We start from the raw sequence: 16,750 nt of genomic DNA, 5'->3' as shown, positions 1-16,750 counted from the left end.
TCGCTGTACATGAAGAATATATATAGCTCTTCCTAAAAAATTGTTTTACTTTTTTTTATAATAACCTATAGATTTTTTATTTTATTTGGGGCCCGGCAAAATTTTCGCACACAGGCCCGCTACTTTGTTACGCCACTGTCAGCAACTACAACCACCTTCCGCCTTTGCCTCATCGACCAGTCATGAATATAACACTATGCCGAAATTCAAACCTTTCGTATAATAACAAAAATACTCACGACAGAAATTTTCGTTCCAGTCTGCAGCAAGAAGAGTCGGATCTACTTTCTCAGGTAATGATTTCCAGTTTCAATTATGGTGTTAACGCGTTTCTCAGGTGAGTGTCCCTTTTCATAATATGTGACTTCACACAATCTAGAAAAATTACAAAATGTTGTTTTTTCATTCGAAGATAATTTTTGCAGTTTGCAGGATATAAGTCGACAGCCAATATTTGCTTTAATTCACACACGGCCTTTTCGTTTGGTAGAGATTTTTTTCCTCCTGAAAATTTAGCGACTGTTTTGCAGGCTTCGCGAAGTTCGGTCGACATATTACGTACTATATGAAAATGAAACTGTCATGACAAATATTTTTGTTTTAGTAGTAGTATGAACCTTTATTACTGACATGCAAATAGAACTGACGCGCGCCACTAAACGCATACATGTGTAAACCCACCTTAAAGCAATTAGGATAATTCATGCCAAAGGGTGCCGATGTTGTCAATTCATTTTTTTTTTTTGATAAATAATTACTAATATTATCTAATAGTAATATAAAAAATGCAGATTGTTTTATATGAATGATTTAATGAAATTTTGAATACTAAAGGTTAGTGGTTAAAAGGTTTGATTTATATCATCAATATAATAATACAGAGGCTATTATAACTTTTTTGCTATTGAACCAAATGGTATTGTAAAATGAACTTTCCTAAAAACAAATAAGTTTTAAGAGCATATGTAAAAAAAATAATATTTACAATAACAAACATCGTGATATACAGGGTGTTTTGAAATTATTTGTAAAAAAAATAACACTAATACTAGTGGTAATTTTAATATATGAAGTTGTTTTCAGTAGGGGTTGTTAAGAATAATATGAATGTAAACCCAGTTCATTAAAATTTAAAATATATAAAAACAAACATTAACGCGGTATAAAAATACGTGTTTTCCTTCCACTATAAAATCATCGTTTCATTTGTATAGCTGCTATGTATATAGAAAATAATCGACTTCTTTCCATTTTGCTATGAATATACTTGTAAGTTATGTGTTCCTTATTCTCTTCATTTTGATCGTTTATTCCATTTATTAATTAGTAGTTATAGTTTTATTAATTTTTGAATGATTTTAGGGCAGCATAAAGAAATTTTGAATTCGAAGCATATTTTAAAAATATACTAATTTTTCTAATATAATTTTGTTCCAAAATTGAAAAATGCAAAGGCTTTCTCATTGGTTCTTTTTAGAGTTAAATTAGTACTAACACTTTTAAAGGGTCTTTTGAAAAAGGAAAGAATAAAATAAGAAAAATTTAGAATTTTCCCATACAGTCCCTGATAATTCAGTTATAATTTCATTAAATATAATTTCGTCTTTTGAATAATTGTCTTTTACTGGTTAACTTGTTTGATTAATTTGTACAATTGAGAATTAATAGATCAAACGAACTTACCTAAGTGATGTTCGATCTTAATTATATGAAGGCTTCGTCGAAATAAATAAATAAACAGTGTAGTACCCTCATTTCCTGCGCAACTGGCCACAATTTTCAAAGTAAATGCAAAAAAAAAAACCAAGCGCTGGCAATGCACCTACGGTATCCCGATACAACCGCATTCATTAGATATTCAGTTAATTATAAAGCAATAAAATAAGTGTAACAAGTATGTTTGGGGTATTAATAATATTAAATTAGGGTGGGACTGGGACTTAATAAAATAGTGTAACATGATCTTTAAACATCTACACTGTTTATTTATTTATTTCGACGAAGCCTTCATATAATTAAGATCGAACATCACTTAGGTAAGTTCGTTTGATCTATTAATTATATTTGGCTTCATCTCATAAATAAATAAACAGTGTAGATGTTTAAAGATCATGTTACACTATTTTATTAATTTCGATATAATGTTTAATTTTCTCTACATTTTAAATTTTGTACATACATTAATATATTTCTGGCACTCATCAATGTAAACAAACGCATAAACATATAAACATATTATAGGTATTTATATAAACTAATATGAAAAATATGAACTATATAAATACAAAATATGACAAAACCTTTTTAAATATATATGGTATATAAGTAAAACATATGACTACTTATATTATATTCGTAGCAAAAAGAGCATTATCTATTATCGGTCTGCGGTAGAAGCTTGCAAAAGTTTTTGAGTCTTTTGACCATCCCGCTGTTAATCTAATAGCATCAAAACTCACCCCTGCATGAGCTACTGAAGAAGTTGAGGCGTGCCTTGTACTTTGGGGTTTAAACTTGTTTATACCAACGCCACTTACCTCTAAGATGTTCTTTATCCACCTTCTAATCGTTTGAGGTGATGCTTGGTGATTTGGTTTTTTAAATGTGATAAAAAGGGATTGACAGAAATTTCGTAAATCTTTTGTATTTTCTAAGTAACAAAGAAGGGCCCTAGCTGCACATACTTCGGGATCCGAATTAAAAAACGGCAAGATTAGAAAAGGCTGGGGTTTGTTTAAGGCAAAAGTTTTTATTCTACTTGAAATTTTTATTTCTATTTTATCAGAGCCACTGATAATATCATTAATTTTTATTAGACTTAAGGTCTGAATTCGTTGACCGGTAGCCAGAGCCAATAAAACAGTAGTTTTCTTTGTAAGTATTTCAAGAAAAATATCTTTAGATTTCAATTTTCTTAAATATGTTAAAACTATACTGGGATCCCAAATATTCTCATATCTTGGCGCTGGTGGTTTCATGCCATATATACCTTTGAAGAACCGTTTTATACGAAAATCGGAACCCAATTCAAGGCCAGCTATTTGACCGATAGCAGCCCTATGTGAGTTAAGAGTATATGACGCGCCCTTTTTAAACCGCTCAGTCAAAAAACTCAAAACTTTTGGAACTGTTACAATAAAAGGATTAATTTTGTTAATAAGACAAAATTGCCACCAAGACCTAAGACCTACAGAATACTATTTTAAAGTAGACGCTGTAATGGATGAGAAGCGCTTCCCTGATAACTTCCCTGCTACCAGGGAAAGGTTTTCTGACAAGGGATGTGGTATTCCGCTAAAAGAAAGTAACATAGGTCTCGGTTTAAATATTATAGGCTCACTTATTAATAAAGATTTATATAAGGGGTACCATGGTTAAGAGACCCAATATGGAACCACCACAATTCCTTCTGCTTTATCCGTAATGATTTTTGTAAAACTCTTAAAATCATCGAAAACGGAGGGAAAGCATAAAAATAAATATCACCCCAATTTAGAGTAAAGGCATCGACCTCATAGGCCTCTGGGTCTTTTACCCATGAAACAGATTTTGAAAATTTTTTATTTAACCGACTAGCAAACAAATCTATAACGGGGTCACCAAATTGTTGTTTAATTTTAATGAATGCAAGAATCCATTCCGTCTCGGTATGGGTTTTCCGAGAAGCTTTATCGGCGTGAACATTATCTTTTGTGTTGATATAGGTATGATGCAAAGATATAAATATTTTTATTCTAACACCATTCTCAAATCATTCGAACTATAATATTAAGGTGTTGAAATCGGACACTTCCCATATGATTAATAATACATATTGCCGTTGTATTATCTACTCTACAGAGAATATTGCAATTTTTAAATTCTTTACCCCAACATTTTAATCCAAAATATACTCCTAATAATTCTAATATATTTATGTGATAATTTTTTTCTTTCTCAGACCAAAAACCAAAAGTAGTTTTATTATTGTAAAAACTCCCCCATCGGCTTTTTGATGCGTCAGTGTAAATTTCGGCTTGGAAATAATCAGTACGTATTTTATTAGAACCCTTAGATACGTTATTCCACCAAGAAAAGTCAGCAGATAGGGTGGAGGATAAATACATTTTTGCATCATAGTTACCTTTAGATTTTAACCATGTCAAATACTTTTCTCTTTCAAATAATTTCGTATATAAAAAAACTATATTTAACTGCTGCAGAAGCTGAAACTAAATTACCAATAAAGTTAGAAAATTCTCTAATTTTGCATTCTTTTAAAGTACTAAATTTTTTGGACATATTAAGTATCTTTATCCGTTTTTCCTTGGGAAGGGATATCGTCATGTTATTAGAATTAAAAGCAAATCATAAGTATCGACATATATGACTTGAAATAAGAGAACTTTTTTTATAGTTTATTAAGAAACCTAGATGTTCTAATAAATTTATAGTTTCGGCTAAATTATTATTAGAGTCTCTTTGAGATCTTCCTAAAACCCATATATCATCTAAATAAATAACAGATGAATATCCCTTCTCTCTTAAGATGGCAAAAATTGAATTAAGATATAAGATATACATTAAAGTGACATTTGTCACATCCAAAGTGACGTCCTAAATAAAAGCTAAACGACGTTGATGAGACGTACTTAATAAAGACTAAAGACGACCTAAACGAAATTGAAAAAGACGTCTGGAAGACGTCAAATATTTATATAGGACGACGTTTAAAATGACCTTTGAGGACTTGTGTATGGACATGTGTATAAAAAAAACATTCTTACTTAAATTTCAAATATATATTTATTTTTTCATTTGCAAGTATACCAAAATAAAATAAACTTTTTACATACACTTATATCAAAAATTATACGTAACATAAATATAACAAGACATACTAAAATAGAAATTCATCCTTTTATTTCTTAACTTAAAGTTCCCAAACTATCAAAATCTAATTAAATTAAATAATACGTGAAAAAAATTATTCTCTTTAACAAATGGAGCTTATGAAGACTGCTGCTGCAAAAAGCCATAAGAAATAAATTAGCTTTATTGCACAAAATGGCCGCCCACCATGTCCATGAACACATGGCAGAAGCAAGAAAAAGCTATTAAAAAAATAATTTCTGTCTATATTTAATTAAGCCATTAAATTATAAAGTAATGTACTTTGATTTGATCCAATTTGGCCATTTGTTAAGATGGTAAGCATGTTCAATACTCACAACGTGAAATAAACACCGAACACAAAAGGAATTACAAAACCGGGTTGTCGGTCGGTAGCGGTAGTGGGGCCAGCGTCAGCGCCACCTGTATCATCAATTCCATATCTTAATTTAGTCACGTGATCGATTAGTGAAAGTTAACTAATAAACAAAGTATAATAATTAATAAACAAAGCTGCCTTAGTGTTTGTTGTACAGCGAATATCATGCAGGTGATCCCGGGTTCAATTCTCGACATTGGCTCTTCTTTTTTATTGTTTTTTTTTACTTTAAAATTTTGATTTTTTTTTGTTAATGAATTATGTGATTAAAAAAAACTCAAAAAAAATTTACCTGTGGTAAAAAAGTCATTTTAAAGACCACAAAGTAGACGCCATTGTGTATTAAGGGTATGAACAAATAACCTCAAATGACCAATCAGGACGACATAAAGACTGTCACTGGCGTTAATGTAACGTTTCTAAATTCCGTGGCCCGGACGTCATTTTAGGTCAAAAAGTCTATGACCCAAATGCGACCAAAAAGTTCCGTCGCTTAACGTCATTCGACGCCATCCTGCTACCTGGGATCTGGGCTTGTCCATGCCTCTCATGGCGACTTTAAAGGAAATGGAAAAATTAGATATCATACATGCTCTAGGTGTTCACTCAAAAACAATTAAGCTGTTATTATGCTTTGGTATTCAAGCGAGGGCAAATGGTTGGATGTTGTGGTGCTTTTAAAATTTTATATTGTCGTTGTATAGACTGTCTTTTATTTTTATTTTCTTCTATTGAGTAAAAGACAGTCTGTATATTGAGTGTGGACAAGATAAGAGGTGATAAGAGGCCTGCTTGTGTATTTTATCTTACTAAACCAAGTTACTTCTTTTAACTTTTGTTCGATTTTAGTGTACCAGCTCCCTTTTTTCGTGCCAACAATTTTCATATGCTTCATCTCAGCTTTTACACAAAGCTGCCTTTCCTTCGTTTAGAAATCTTTTCGCAACAATCCTATTTGGTTGTGTTGCTTGATTGAAATTTCATCCTTCTAGGGCTAAACTTCTTCTTTAAGTAGGTTTGGTTTTAGTATCTGTGTGATGTTGGGGAAAGGTTCGGGTTAAGTCATCGTAAATGGAAGGCGTTTGAGTGGTTTTTACTTGCTTTATTGATGTCAAAATTACAACTAACATCACTAATATCACTTCTAGAATACCCCTTAAGTAACAATCTTAACTACTCAGCATCTACGTGTTGGGTTTATGTGGTATTAATAATATAATTTAGAAATATATATGGCTGTTGCATTGATAATATAAAACAACTTACTAACCTACATACCTTGGACTGATTTACTTACTAAAGACTAAATAATAATCGTCCTACTTATTACATCTCATCTGAATTATTTCCATTTGTCCAGTAAAAGGGAATTCATAACATGGAAGTAGTCCTAATGCAACTCTAATTGTCATAGATTGTACTTTATTGAGTTTGTTCCAATTGGTCTTTGATGTTTTCAAAATGTATTCCGAGTCATAATCTAAGTAAGATCTGATAATTCCTTAATAGATATTCAGAATGACTGTTGGGTCTCCACCGTACCCCACCCTTGTTAAACATTTATCTTTAGCATCAATACGTTGATTCCTTTCATTTTATAGTCTAATATTCAATGTGTGACGCGTACTCAATATTGGACGATAACTGGGTTCGCAGAGTAGTCACCTCGGCGCTCTTGGTCAGAAGTGGATGTACCTTGCTCTGAGGCCAGGCGCAAAATGAGACGCAGCTTGGTGAGGTGAGGCAGAGTGAGTCACAGCGAGATTTTGTAAACCTAATAAAGAATAGTTGTTGCGCATATTTTTTCGCAGCGTGTCGTGACGCAGTTTTAGCTGAACGTGATCCTGCGGAACGCAGTGTCATTGCCGCAGTTTTGTACATTATTCACGGTGAGTGGTTTAAAAATATGGAAGAAAAACTAATTGAGGCGGTGCGAAATCGACAAGTTTTATACGATACTAGTCATGTAGACTACATGAGGACAAAACTAAAAACTGAAAAGTGGGAAGAAATCGCTAAAGAAGTTGATATGAAAACTGGTAAGTTTATTTATTTATTATAAATTGTATATCTTAGTACTTCCCTCTAGCAACACTTTCTCTTTGCCAAGGTACCTTTCCCGCAGAGTTAAAATAATTGGTAAAAGTCTGTCGAATCGTAAAAGCTTTCTGTACACTTCGAGTATTGGATGATCGTAAAGGACGTAGCTGATTTTGCGGCATATTTTCTTTTCCGTCTTAATCTCAAAAGGAGTTCGAAAAACTCGAAAACGCGAGGCAAGTATACCGAAAGCGCATTCAACCGTTTGGCGCGCTCGCGATAGTCTGTAATTAAAGATTTTGTTTTCATAATTATCAGTAACGCTTCGTTTAGGATAAGGTCTCATCAAATAATTCTCAGACAATGGGAATGCCTCATCTCCTACAAACACATTGGGTTCACAAGTGGAGGCAGTACAGAAGGTGCTGGAAGATGTAAAGTATGATTCCGAATTTTCTTTGCCAAAACGCTTGTACTGAAAACGTTTCCATCGCTAAATCTTCCTTGCGATCCTACATCAATAGTGATGAATTTATAACTTGAGTCGACGACAGCCAATAGTACATTGGAGAACGTACGTCTATAATTGATATAAGAGGATCCACTTTTTCCAGGTTTTTTAATCACCACATGCTTAGCGTCAATGGCACCAATGCAATGTGGGAATTCCCATCTTCATTTTCAGTCCTCTTCCGATGGTTCCGGCAAATATTTCGGTTGCATCATTTTCCATATTGCTTCAGATACTTCTCGCACAATGTTAGAGACCGTTTGATCACCCATCGAGAGAAGGAAACCTCCGAGAAGACGGTGAAAATCAAAACCTAATCCAAGATTCGGAACAAGATATAATATCTGCAGATGTAGACAATGAAAATATAGAAGTAAACACTCAACAGCAAAGCGTAGAGGATGAAATCCAACCACAGACACTTCCAGAAACATAATATGTTCCAAGAATTAAAATGTTTCACTTTTTTATGTCAATGTACCAATCTACCAAAAGAATGCCACCCTCATATCAGCACATTGTTAAAAACCGTGTGTTTAATGCAGTTTCAGACGTAGAGGCCAAGTTTTTGGACATTCCTATGTATGCAGCCCAGTCCTGTCCACTAGCAGCCCAGTTCTATCCAGCAGCTGCCCTACCATCAGGCCCTATACCCTGCTGCCGCAACCGCTCAATCCTGCAACAGCAGTTCAACAGCAACCGATTTCTATTCGGATAATTCTCTCTTAAGCCCCGCTGATATCCATGGAGAACAAGACAACTACTCCGCAGCCAGTTCAGCAAATCTGATTAATTATATTAATACTTTCACAGAAAAATCATTTTGTTAATAAAGTTGGCTAATGTAAATTAATAAAATAACTTACCTTAGAAATACAGTTAGTTTCTCTTCAGTTCTAATGGGCCTTGAAGCATTGCATCCGTCTGCGTCAATTTCTTCCTTGATGATCTCGTGGACTTCTTTGAATTGATCACGGTTTAACCGAAAATAATTATTGAACTTTTCGTCACTAAATTCTGTAGTTAAACAAAATTGAGTTTTTCTTCTTTTCATATACAAGCTTGTCCCTGACTTTTTATTTGCCACCTTATCATTTCGCACTCGAACTCGTTTTCCTAATCAGATTCAGAACTAAATAATTGTTGGTCAATAATAAGTGCAGCAGCAATTTCCATTGTTGTTCGTAAGGGCTACGATCCAACTGCGAAGTGAAAACTGCTATCGTATTTGCGCGGTATGCCATCTAGCAGTTTTCTCCCGCATGAAACGCGCCGTGATTCACGCTGCCTCATCTCACCAAACTGCGTCTCATTTTGCGCCTGGCCTGATAGGTTACTCTGCACCTTGTTTTTATTTTCAGTCGCGTCACTTTGACGACACGACTGAATTAGGATTCTTTGGAAGTAAGCACGGTTTTTTTCACAATTTGCCATTCTATCGAGTGTATATTATTTTCTTGTTAAAATGGCAATTCAACTTTTTCTAAAAACTCAAAAAAGCAAATTTTCATCTATATATCAACGCATATAATATTAATGTAACTTATTGGTGTTAGAATTTGGATTAAAAATTAAGAGTAGAAATAGATATATCTTATTCTAAGCGCAAAAATAAGATAGCAAGCAAGCAAACTGCCCATAATTCCACAGCAATGCTAATTCTAGCTGTTCAATGTTCTAAGTTTAAGATACGTCTGCGTGAAAAAAATTTTGAAATAGCTAATTGTTTTTCTTTTAACAGAGACAAATTCTCAGAACTGTCACAAGACTGTGGGTTATTTTCTCAATTAATAAAAACACAGTATTACTTTTAAACCATTTTTATTTTATCAACAAATTTGTAAAGAGACACGAAGAAGCGAAAATCTTCGCATAAAATAAAGTGTAAATTAGAAAATTTTGAAAATATATTACAAAACAATAAATTAACCTTTACAAACTAATAGTATAACGTCACAACTAAAGCGCACTTCCGATACTACTGGACCTAACCTAAATAATATATACATTTTTTTGTATTTTTTAAAATTTAATATAGTTCTCTTTTAATTTTATATAATTTCAACCCGAACTGTATTCTTATCAGTAATAATAATAATTGTAATTATAATAATTTTATTTTAAATCCCAAAATAGGTCAATTTCCTAATTACTGCCAACTCTGGACAATAAAGATAATAACAGGAAATATTACAACTTAAGAAATAGTATTGCTTTAATAAACTAAACCCCCAAATAACGCAATAAACTTTTTGGATAAGACCCAAAAATATTGTCGCCTAATCGAATCAAAATTAGAGGTAGAACTTCTTTGATTTATCAGAAATAAATGATAATTATTACCCTCCAAATTGTTTAATTTTGAGGTTATATTTTCTTAATGTAAAACTTTCTTTTAGATACACTTACCATTTTCAGAAGTTTCAGGTGCATAATATGCCAAATACTACTAGTCTATATGTACAAAAAATACACAACATAAATCAACATTTACTATTAATTTGCTTTTATCACTTGTCAAGCGCAAGCAAATTGGATCTTCAGTCAAGTTTCAATAAGTTTTTCTTTACAGATTACGAACAGTTGGTTAGTTTTCCTAATTAAAATATGAACAAATTTACAAGGCACAAAATCGAGAGAATGTAGGCTAATATGCAAAATAAGAATTATTCTATAAATGGAAAAAAAACTCCCAGTCCGAGGAAGGCGTATTAGAAATGACACAATTATTAAGACTGTAGAATATTTTAATCAAGTTTCTTATTAAGACTCAACTTTTAAAAAAAATCAGTTTTCAGCGTGGAATAAAAATCGCTTTCTTCTTCGGTTATAAAAATTCTTGAAAGAATTAAATTAGATAAAACACTTATTATAAAGTTGTTCGGGCAATCAAATTATTCTATACAGACGTAACAAAAAAAGGTTTTCAAGCAAGTTGGTAAGGATAGGGTGCACTATTTAGTGATTCCCCGTTGCAATGCTTTTGGGTCTCAAAAACTAAATTTCAGCTTTTCTGAAGGCATTCTCGTGCTTTCAGAAATGTATAAATTCCAATTTCGTGTAAAGGCAAATAAGGAATTTAGGCTAGGTCAGTAAAATGAGCTACGAGTTCGGAAATAATTTTAAGCTTGGATAATGCGCTAGGACATCCAACACAATTGGTTAGCAACAATAATAAATTGTTTGTTTTTCTCCCATCAGCAGACAATAAAACTGTGCTACCGCTCAAAAAAAATCTTAAAAAGGTCGTTACATCGAAATATGAATAAAGGTTTTACAACCTTTTACAAGTTTTTCTTTTGAGGCAAATATAAACAACAGATAGAAAAAATAAGACATTGCTTTCGAAAGTGAAGACGAATTTCACTAATCCTGTAGCCAGACACATCACAGTACAAATGGCAAAATGCGGACGATTTGCCTATTGACATTATGTGGTGGTAAAGAGATTAGCTTATTACTGCAACTAGAACATTAAAGTAAGTTTGAGAACAAATTTTTGAAGAAAAGGTATTTTGGGAGACATTATTTAGGCTGCATAAAAGGTTAATGCTGAAATTGGTGCTCTTACCAAAATAATACCAAATATGGGTGGGGCTACGTATTAAAAACTAAAATATTTTATATGCTGTATACCACTTCGTTGATCTCTTATATGGATTTACAATGTAATTCTACCACGCTCGAAACTGATGAAGTAGATAAGAGAAATGTCAATAGATATTGACAAAAAACAACAAAAGCGGAATGGACGACGAAATTTTAATCCACAATGGTCTTAAAATGTATATATACAATTTCGTCATATACATTCGCTAATTCAAACAATTTTAATTAATTTCCATTTAAGTAGAGCAATGAGAGTGGAAGTTGGACATATACAGGAAAAGGCCAGCCGCAAGTTTTATCTCCTAGTGATGTCTATGTCGTACCATGAATATCATTACTTTATTTTGACGCGAGCTCACTTTTCACAAGCATTCGGGGAAGCTCAGAATTTTGTGCGCGAACTGGTCCGAAAAGATTGATAACCCAGGTTCTCATCATCATGTCCGTACTACAAAAAATCAGGTAAATATGCAAAATGTTAGTGTACGATATCATCTTTCCAAATGCAGAGATTTCCACCTACGACTCACATTCTGTTGATGTTGAACTCAGAAGCTAAAAATGGCGCTCGTAGATCAAAGTGGGCCATTTTAGTAATGATATTCGCTCATTTCTATGAGTTATGCAAATGTTTTGACGACACATCACGTCTGCTAGGGCAGAAAGTCGGAAATAAAACAATAGAAACTGAAAAAAGGCAAGAAAAAAACAGTCGTCATTTTCTTCGGAAGAATACATCGATTTCTTCTTATCTTATTCCTTTCACCAATAAACTGCAGAACTTACGAAATCAATTTCATCGATCTAAAATATACAGGCGGTCCTTCCAATTAAACGGTTAAGTAAAAGTTGATGCTAAGCTAGATGTGACAAAATTTCAAAAAAGGAGTTAAGTACATAAAATAATTTTTTTAGTACTAAAAACTTTGTAGCAAAGAGATACAAGTGAGAACTGCTACTGGTGACGCCATAAATTTAACTGGAAAACGTGTATTCAAACAGTTTTTTGTTTGCGTACTTTGAATATAAGTAATAAACGATTTACTAACGTTATGAAAAAAAGTCTAACTCTCCTACTGTGAAAAAGTGTACTTAAGGTGTACCACCTACTGACAAAAAAGTAAACATACAACTTCTAACAAGTTTGACAGTTCTGTAACAAAATAACAACTCATTTCCTAGATTTAAGAACGATTACGAAAGTCATTATAATCCAAATCGAAAAAATATAGTTTCTGCTTTAAATGTCAACAAAAAGTACGACCTGCTCCAAAAGCTTCCGTAGACCTTATACAGATACGTGTATCTACATTATGTGACCAGCTTAGAAAGACCAGCGCACCTTTTTTAATCTATAGTAGCGAAGACCCTGCGGTTGCATTAATTAATAAAGAAGTGCATTTTAAGAAAGCTCCACAAGCTATTTGCTTTGATCCGCAAATATAAAAATTTATTGGAGATTTAACCCTTTATATCTCTATACACCACGATTTTTACCGCAACTTAAGCGATAACAAAGTTTTAAATCGCAGACGCACTATTAATCCACAATTTCAAAGACACTGTCAAACTTCAAAGAAGTTGAAGTGAATGTTCCATCAGAAGGTGAAGAAAATACCTATCAAGATCTTGTGTCAGATTACGTTTAATAAATTAGTAATTTTTTTTCATTAGTTTATTTTATTTTTAATTGCTAAAATACTTGGCAAAGGGTAATAAGTATAAATACAAAGTGCAAAAGTTTTTTCAAAATTCTATTTTTTAATGAAAAAAATACCAAATTTGAAAAAGTTTTTCCGTGAAAGAAATAAGATGTACCTAAATAATCCAAAATAATGTTATAAGTGTTTGATGTAATGCAGAATTTAGTATTTAAATATAACTTTTACTTTTTTTATCTAAAAAAAAAGGTATTTTGGCGCTTGTACCCCTTAGCTTCTAAGCCCCTTAATTGCGATTTTTAGGATATTAATTGAGCGCTTGGCTAATGATTTATTTGCCACTCTCCCTACAATTTTAAAAAAGACTAATGAGGAGCCTTTTTTTAAAGCCGAAAAAAAATTTCCGGAAACTTTTAATAAACTGTCACAAGTGAAAGTTACATTTGGAGATTCTCTTACGTTTAAAATAAAACAACAAAAATGTTGACCATTTTACGACCAAGAATAAAACCGTGGCCCAGTTCTGTCTACATTACTCTAATTATTTATAAACAAAATATATTTTTTATAATGCGGAATTTCTCGGTCTTATATTTGTAAATGTTAAAATTGTAAAAATGTTTTTTTCTGGGTGACGTTCTTAAAAATTATGACTCAAGTTTGTGGAAATTTCCCCTAGAAGCTGCCTTAACTTGTAACAATAGTGGTTGCTCTATGATTAGAATTAAGTATTAAGAAACATAACATAAAACGTTTAGCCAAATCTTATTATTTCTTAATGTACATATCGTCATATTTAAGTTAACGAATCTTTCAGTTCATCAAAGCTCACTTTAAATGGCAGTACTATAAATTGTAATTTAGTAGTTGGGTCTTAAGCTCAAGTTGACAAGTTTTTAAAATTGTAATTATATGTCATATAGATGTTATTGATTTTATAATATAATTTTAGCTTAGCAAATATTGAAGCTTTCGAGAGGCTTTTTATATGTATTACAATTTAAAGCAATTTTGGCATTTATTAGGTAACAATATCTTCAAGTTGTCCATATTAGTGTAAATATTATGATAATTAAATATGTTCATCAACATTAGTAAAGCCTATTTTAAATGTTTTTGCTACACAGATTACTTTACACATATATAGGTCAACTTAATTCTTGTGTCACTTCTACGTCTTCACTATATATATGGCCAAAAGAGGAAATGAGAGGGTTAGTTATAATAATTTCCACCTATTAGGATCTTGATCTGTTGATATCATTCATTTAAAAATTATCATGAACGTAATAGGGCGAAATTACTAAAAGACGATTATCTAAATATAAAGTTTGGTACAAAATTATAAAATATTTTTTACATACACCAACTCCATCCAATTTCTCAGAACATGTTGGGAAATTTTTGAGAAACCAGATGAATGTCAATTAGGCACCTTCCCGGACGTTAAGAGTGACTCTTTTTAAGCTACCAAGAATCCAAGTTGGCATTATCTAAATATAAGGCTCTGAAGCAACAAACTTTAATTTTTTTGTACGGTACTGATCGATCGTGACGCGATATCCCCGATTGATCAGTATATTCGCGAATCAAAAGAGCCACCCCTCAACTCCGAGCACGGATGTACAATAATTTTTTTTTAATTCATGAATATAATCATTTATACATAATATTCTTTCTATCTACTTATAAAAGGCATCTAAACTAAAGACTCTACAATTAAAGTGATTCTCCATTGCTATTGCACCATTATATAGTCGATAAAATAAAGCGCGCGAAGGGTTGCGTGTGTTTGTTGCTTGCTTGCCCATTTATGACGAGCCCTTGGTATACTTAGATTCGGCCAACCTGAGAACGGACGACTCGCCATCACCTTGCGACATCACCTGAAAGCACCAAACACCATTTTGAGTTGATGACATATCGTCAGTTACTATTTTTTTGCTTTACATTTTTAGCAAAACATATAAAGCATAACTGTGATCCTGGGTATACTTAAGACTGGTTGTATAGATTCCAGAAGTAAAAGATAGTAGTTTGTACATTTATTACGTGCACTCATTATTTCTTTTGTAAAACAAAAAACTGAGGAGATATACCAGCTATTATCTGTCAGTTGTCATATAATTTATGTACTGTAATGGAGCTAGGTTGAAAAAGAGCCGAGTAGCCTGACACAGAGGTATCAATGTTAAGCCAAGTGAAAATGAAATACATTGGCATTTCGCAGTACTAAAATGCCAATCGATCCGGTAATAGTTTTTACAAGGACATAATTCTATGTATCATTAAAATCTAAGTGTCAGTAAGATATCTGACACTTAGAAAAAGGCAATGAAGGAGTTTCAACATATTAAGGTTTGGGAGCCTTATACAGCGTGTCTCTGTTTTCACTACGTGTTCTTTAGGTAAATTAAAGTCGAAAATGACTTGCAATGAAATGATCCGCAAATGGGCCTTTACCATGACATGTTTTTTTTTCAATTGTTCAATTCAGTGTCCACCTTCACATTGTAAGCATAGTCTAACCCTTTTAACGATGCGATAGATAGCTTTTCCAATAACACAGTGGTTATTACTTAGGTTAGGATATTATTTTACGAAGCAGTTCATCCCGGGTATATGAATATAAGGAGACGTCAGGAAACTGCGCCCCTGCGTCCAATCCAATCCAGACCAATTAAATAATTAGTCATATTTCTACTACTGTAGGGCGGGGCACAGTCATCCTGTAACAGTTGTCTTCTTTGAATCCGAATATCTTCTAACAACACAGGCAGTTCTGAACTGAACGTAAATTGCAGATGTCAAGCGACCGCCAAACACATTAGAGCCAACTAACCAATTTCCTAAGGAAGAACCCCAAAAATTTACTGAAAAACTGTTGGAAATAAATGGGCAGAAACCAAAATTATACATGGTTCTCCAGACATTCGGATAAAAGCAGTGCGACGTGATATTCGACGATCACTAGTTGATAACGACCGTTCAACACTATCCAATATTACATATTGGGCAGATAGTAATGGATATATGAGAGAAGCATTTGGAAATGATCCTGTTACTTGCAATCGATTAGAAACTCTTGTCTATCGGATATTCTTCGATTTGGAGACCGGCCCTGGCATTCCTGAATACTGCTCTATTCCGGAATATTTCCGTTACAATATCTTTATGTTAGCAACATGTTTGCGTATTCTTTATTTGTAGAAACAAACATGACACTGATTGAAAATCATATCATTTGCGGACACATTTTCGACTTGAATTTACCTAAAGAATACGAGGTGAAATTTTGTCCCTTACCTCGCGGGACATCCTGTATATATACCAGTATTACTCATGGTTATTATTTAATCAGTAAAATAACATTCAATGTCATTTGAATGCTACTATGCCTTGTTAAAAGATTAAAAACTTATTAAGGCGGGATATTATTAGGTGAGAGTACTCAAAATTTTAAAGAGTTGCAGAAAATATGCTCTTTACTAAAACCCTTAAAAAACGAACCTTTGCAATCCGTCCTTCAACTAACAACTCTCAGTTATTATTAAAACTATACACGTTCTTCGAATATCAACTTTTTTTTCGTTTCATGTATAAAAACCATCGAAAGTATTAATTAAGGTCGGAGAAAAACAAAACAGAACCCTGACTCAGCAAACCAACTTTATTCAA

The 16,750-nt window shown here is 32.7% G+C and overlaps 2 protein-coding genes across 2 annotated transcripts in view; one reads left to right on the top strand and one right to left on the bottom strand.

Moving 5' to 3' along the window:
* The first annotated feature begins 6,991 nt into the window (after window positions 1-6,991).
* On the top strand, window positions 6,992-8,670 carry LOC126750316 (uncharacterized). The gene is made up of 2 exons (XM_050459888.1): window positions 6,992-7,290; window positions 8,348-8,670. The coding sequence occupies exons 1-2, from the start codon at window positions 7,158-7,160 to the stop codon at window positions 8,518-8,520; spliced, it is 306 nt and encodes a 101-aa protein (XP_050315845.1). The 5' UTR covers window positions 6,992-7,157; the 3' UTR covers window positions 8,521-8,670.
* Window positions 8,671-9,606: 936 nt separating this feature from the next.
* Window positions 9,607-16,750, bottom strand: part of LOC126733644 (cyclin-T) — a 64,478-nt gene continuing 57,334 nt past the window's right edge. The window contains exon 9 of the mRNA XM_050437040.1: window positions 9,607-14,958. Coding sequence (XP_050292997.1) covers window positions 14,884-14,958 — 75 coding nt within the window. The 3' untranslated portion in view covers window positions 9,607-14,883. The remainder of the gene's footprint in view (window positions 14,959-16,750) is intronic.

This window comes from Anthonomus grandis, chromosome 2 (assembly GCF_022605725.1).
Source record: "Anthonomus grandis grandis chromosome 2, icAntGran1.3, whole genome shotgun sequence".
Classification (NCBI taxonomy): Eukaryota; Metazoa; Arthropoda; class Insecta; order Coleoptera; family Curculionidae; genus Anthonomus; species Anthonomus grandis.
Note: the sequence above shows the minus strand (reverse complement) of the source record. Positions and strands in the feature narration are given on the sequence as shown.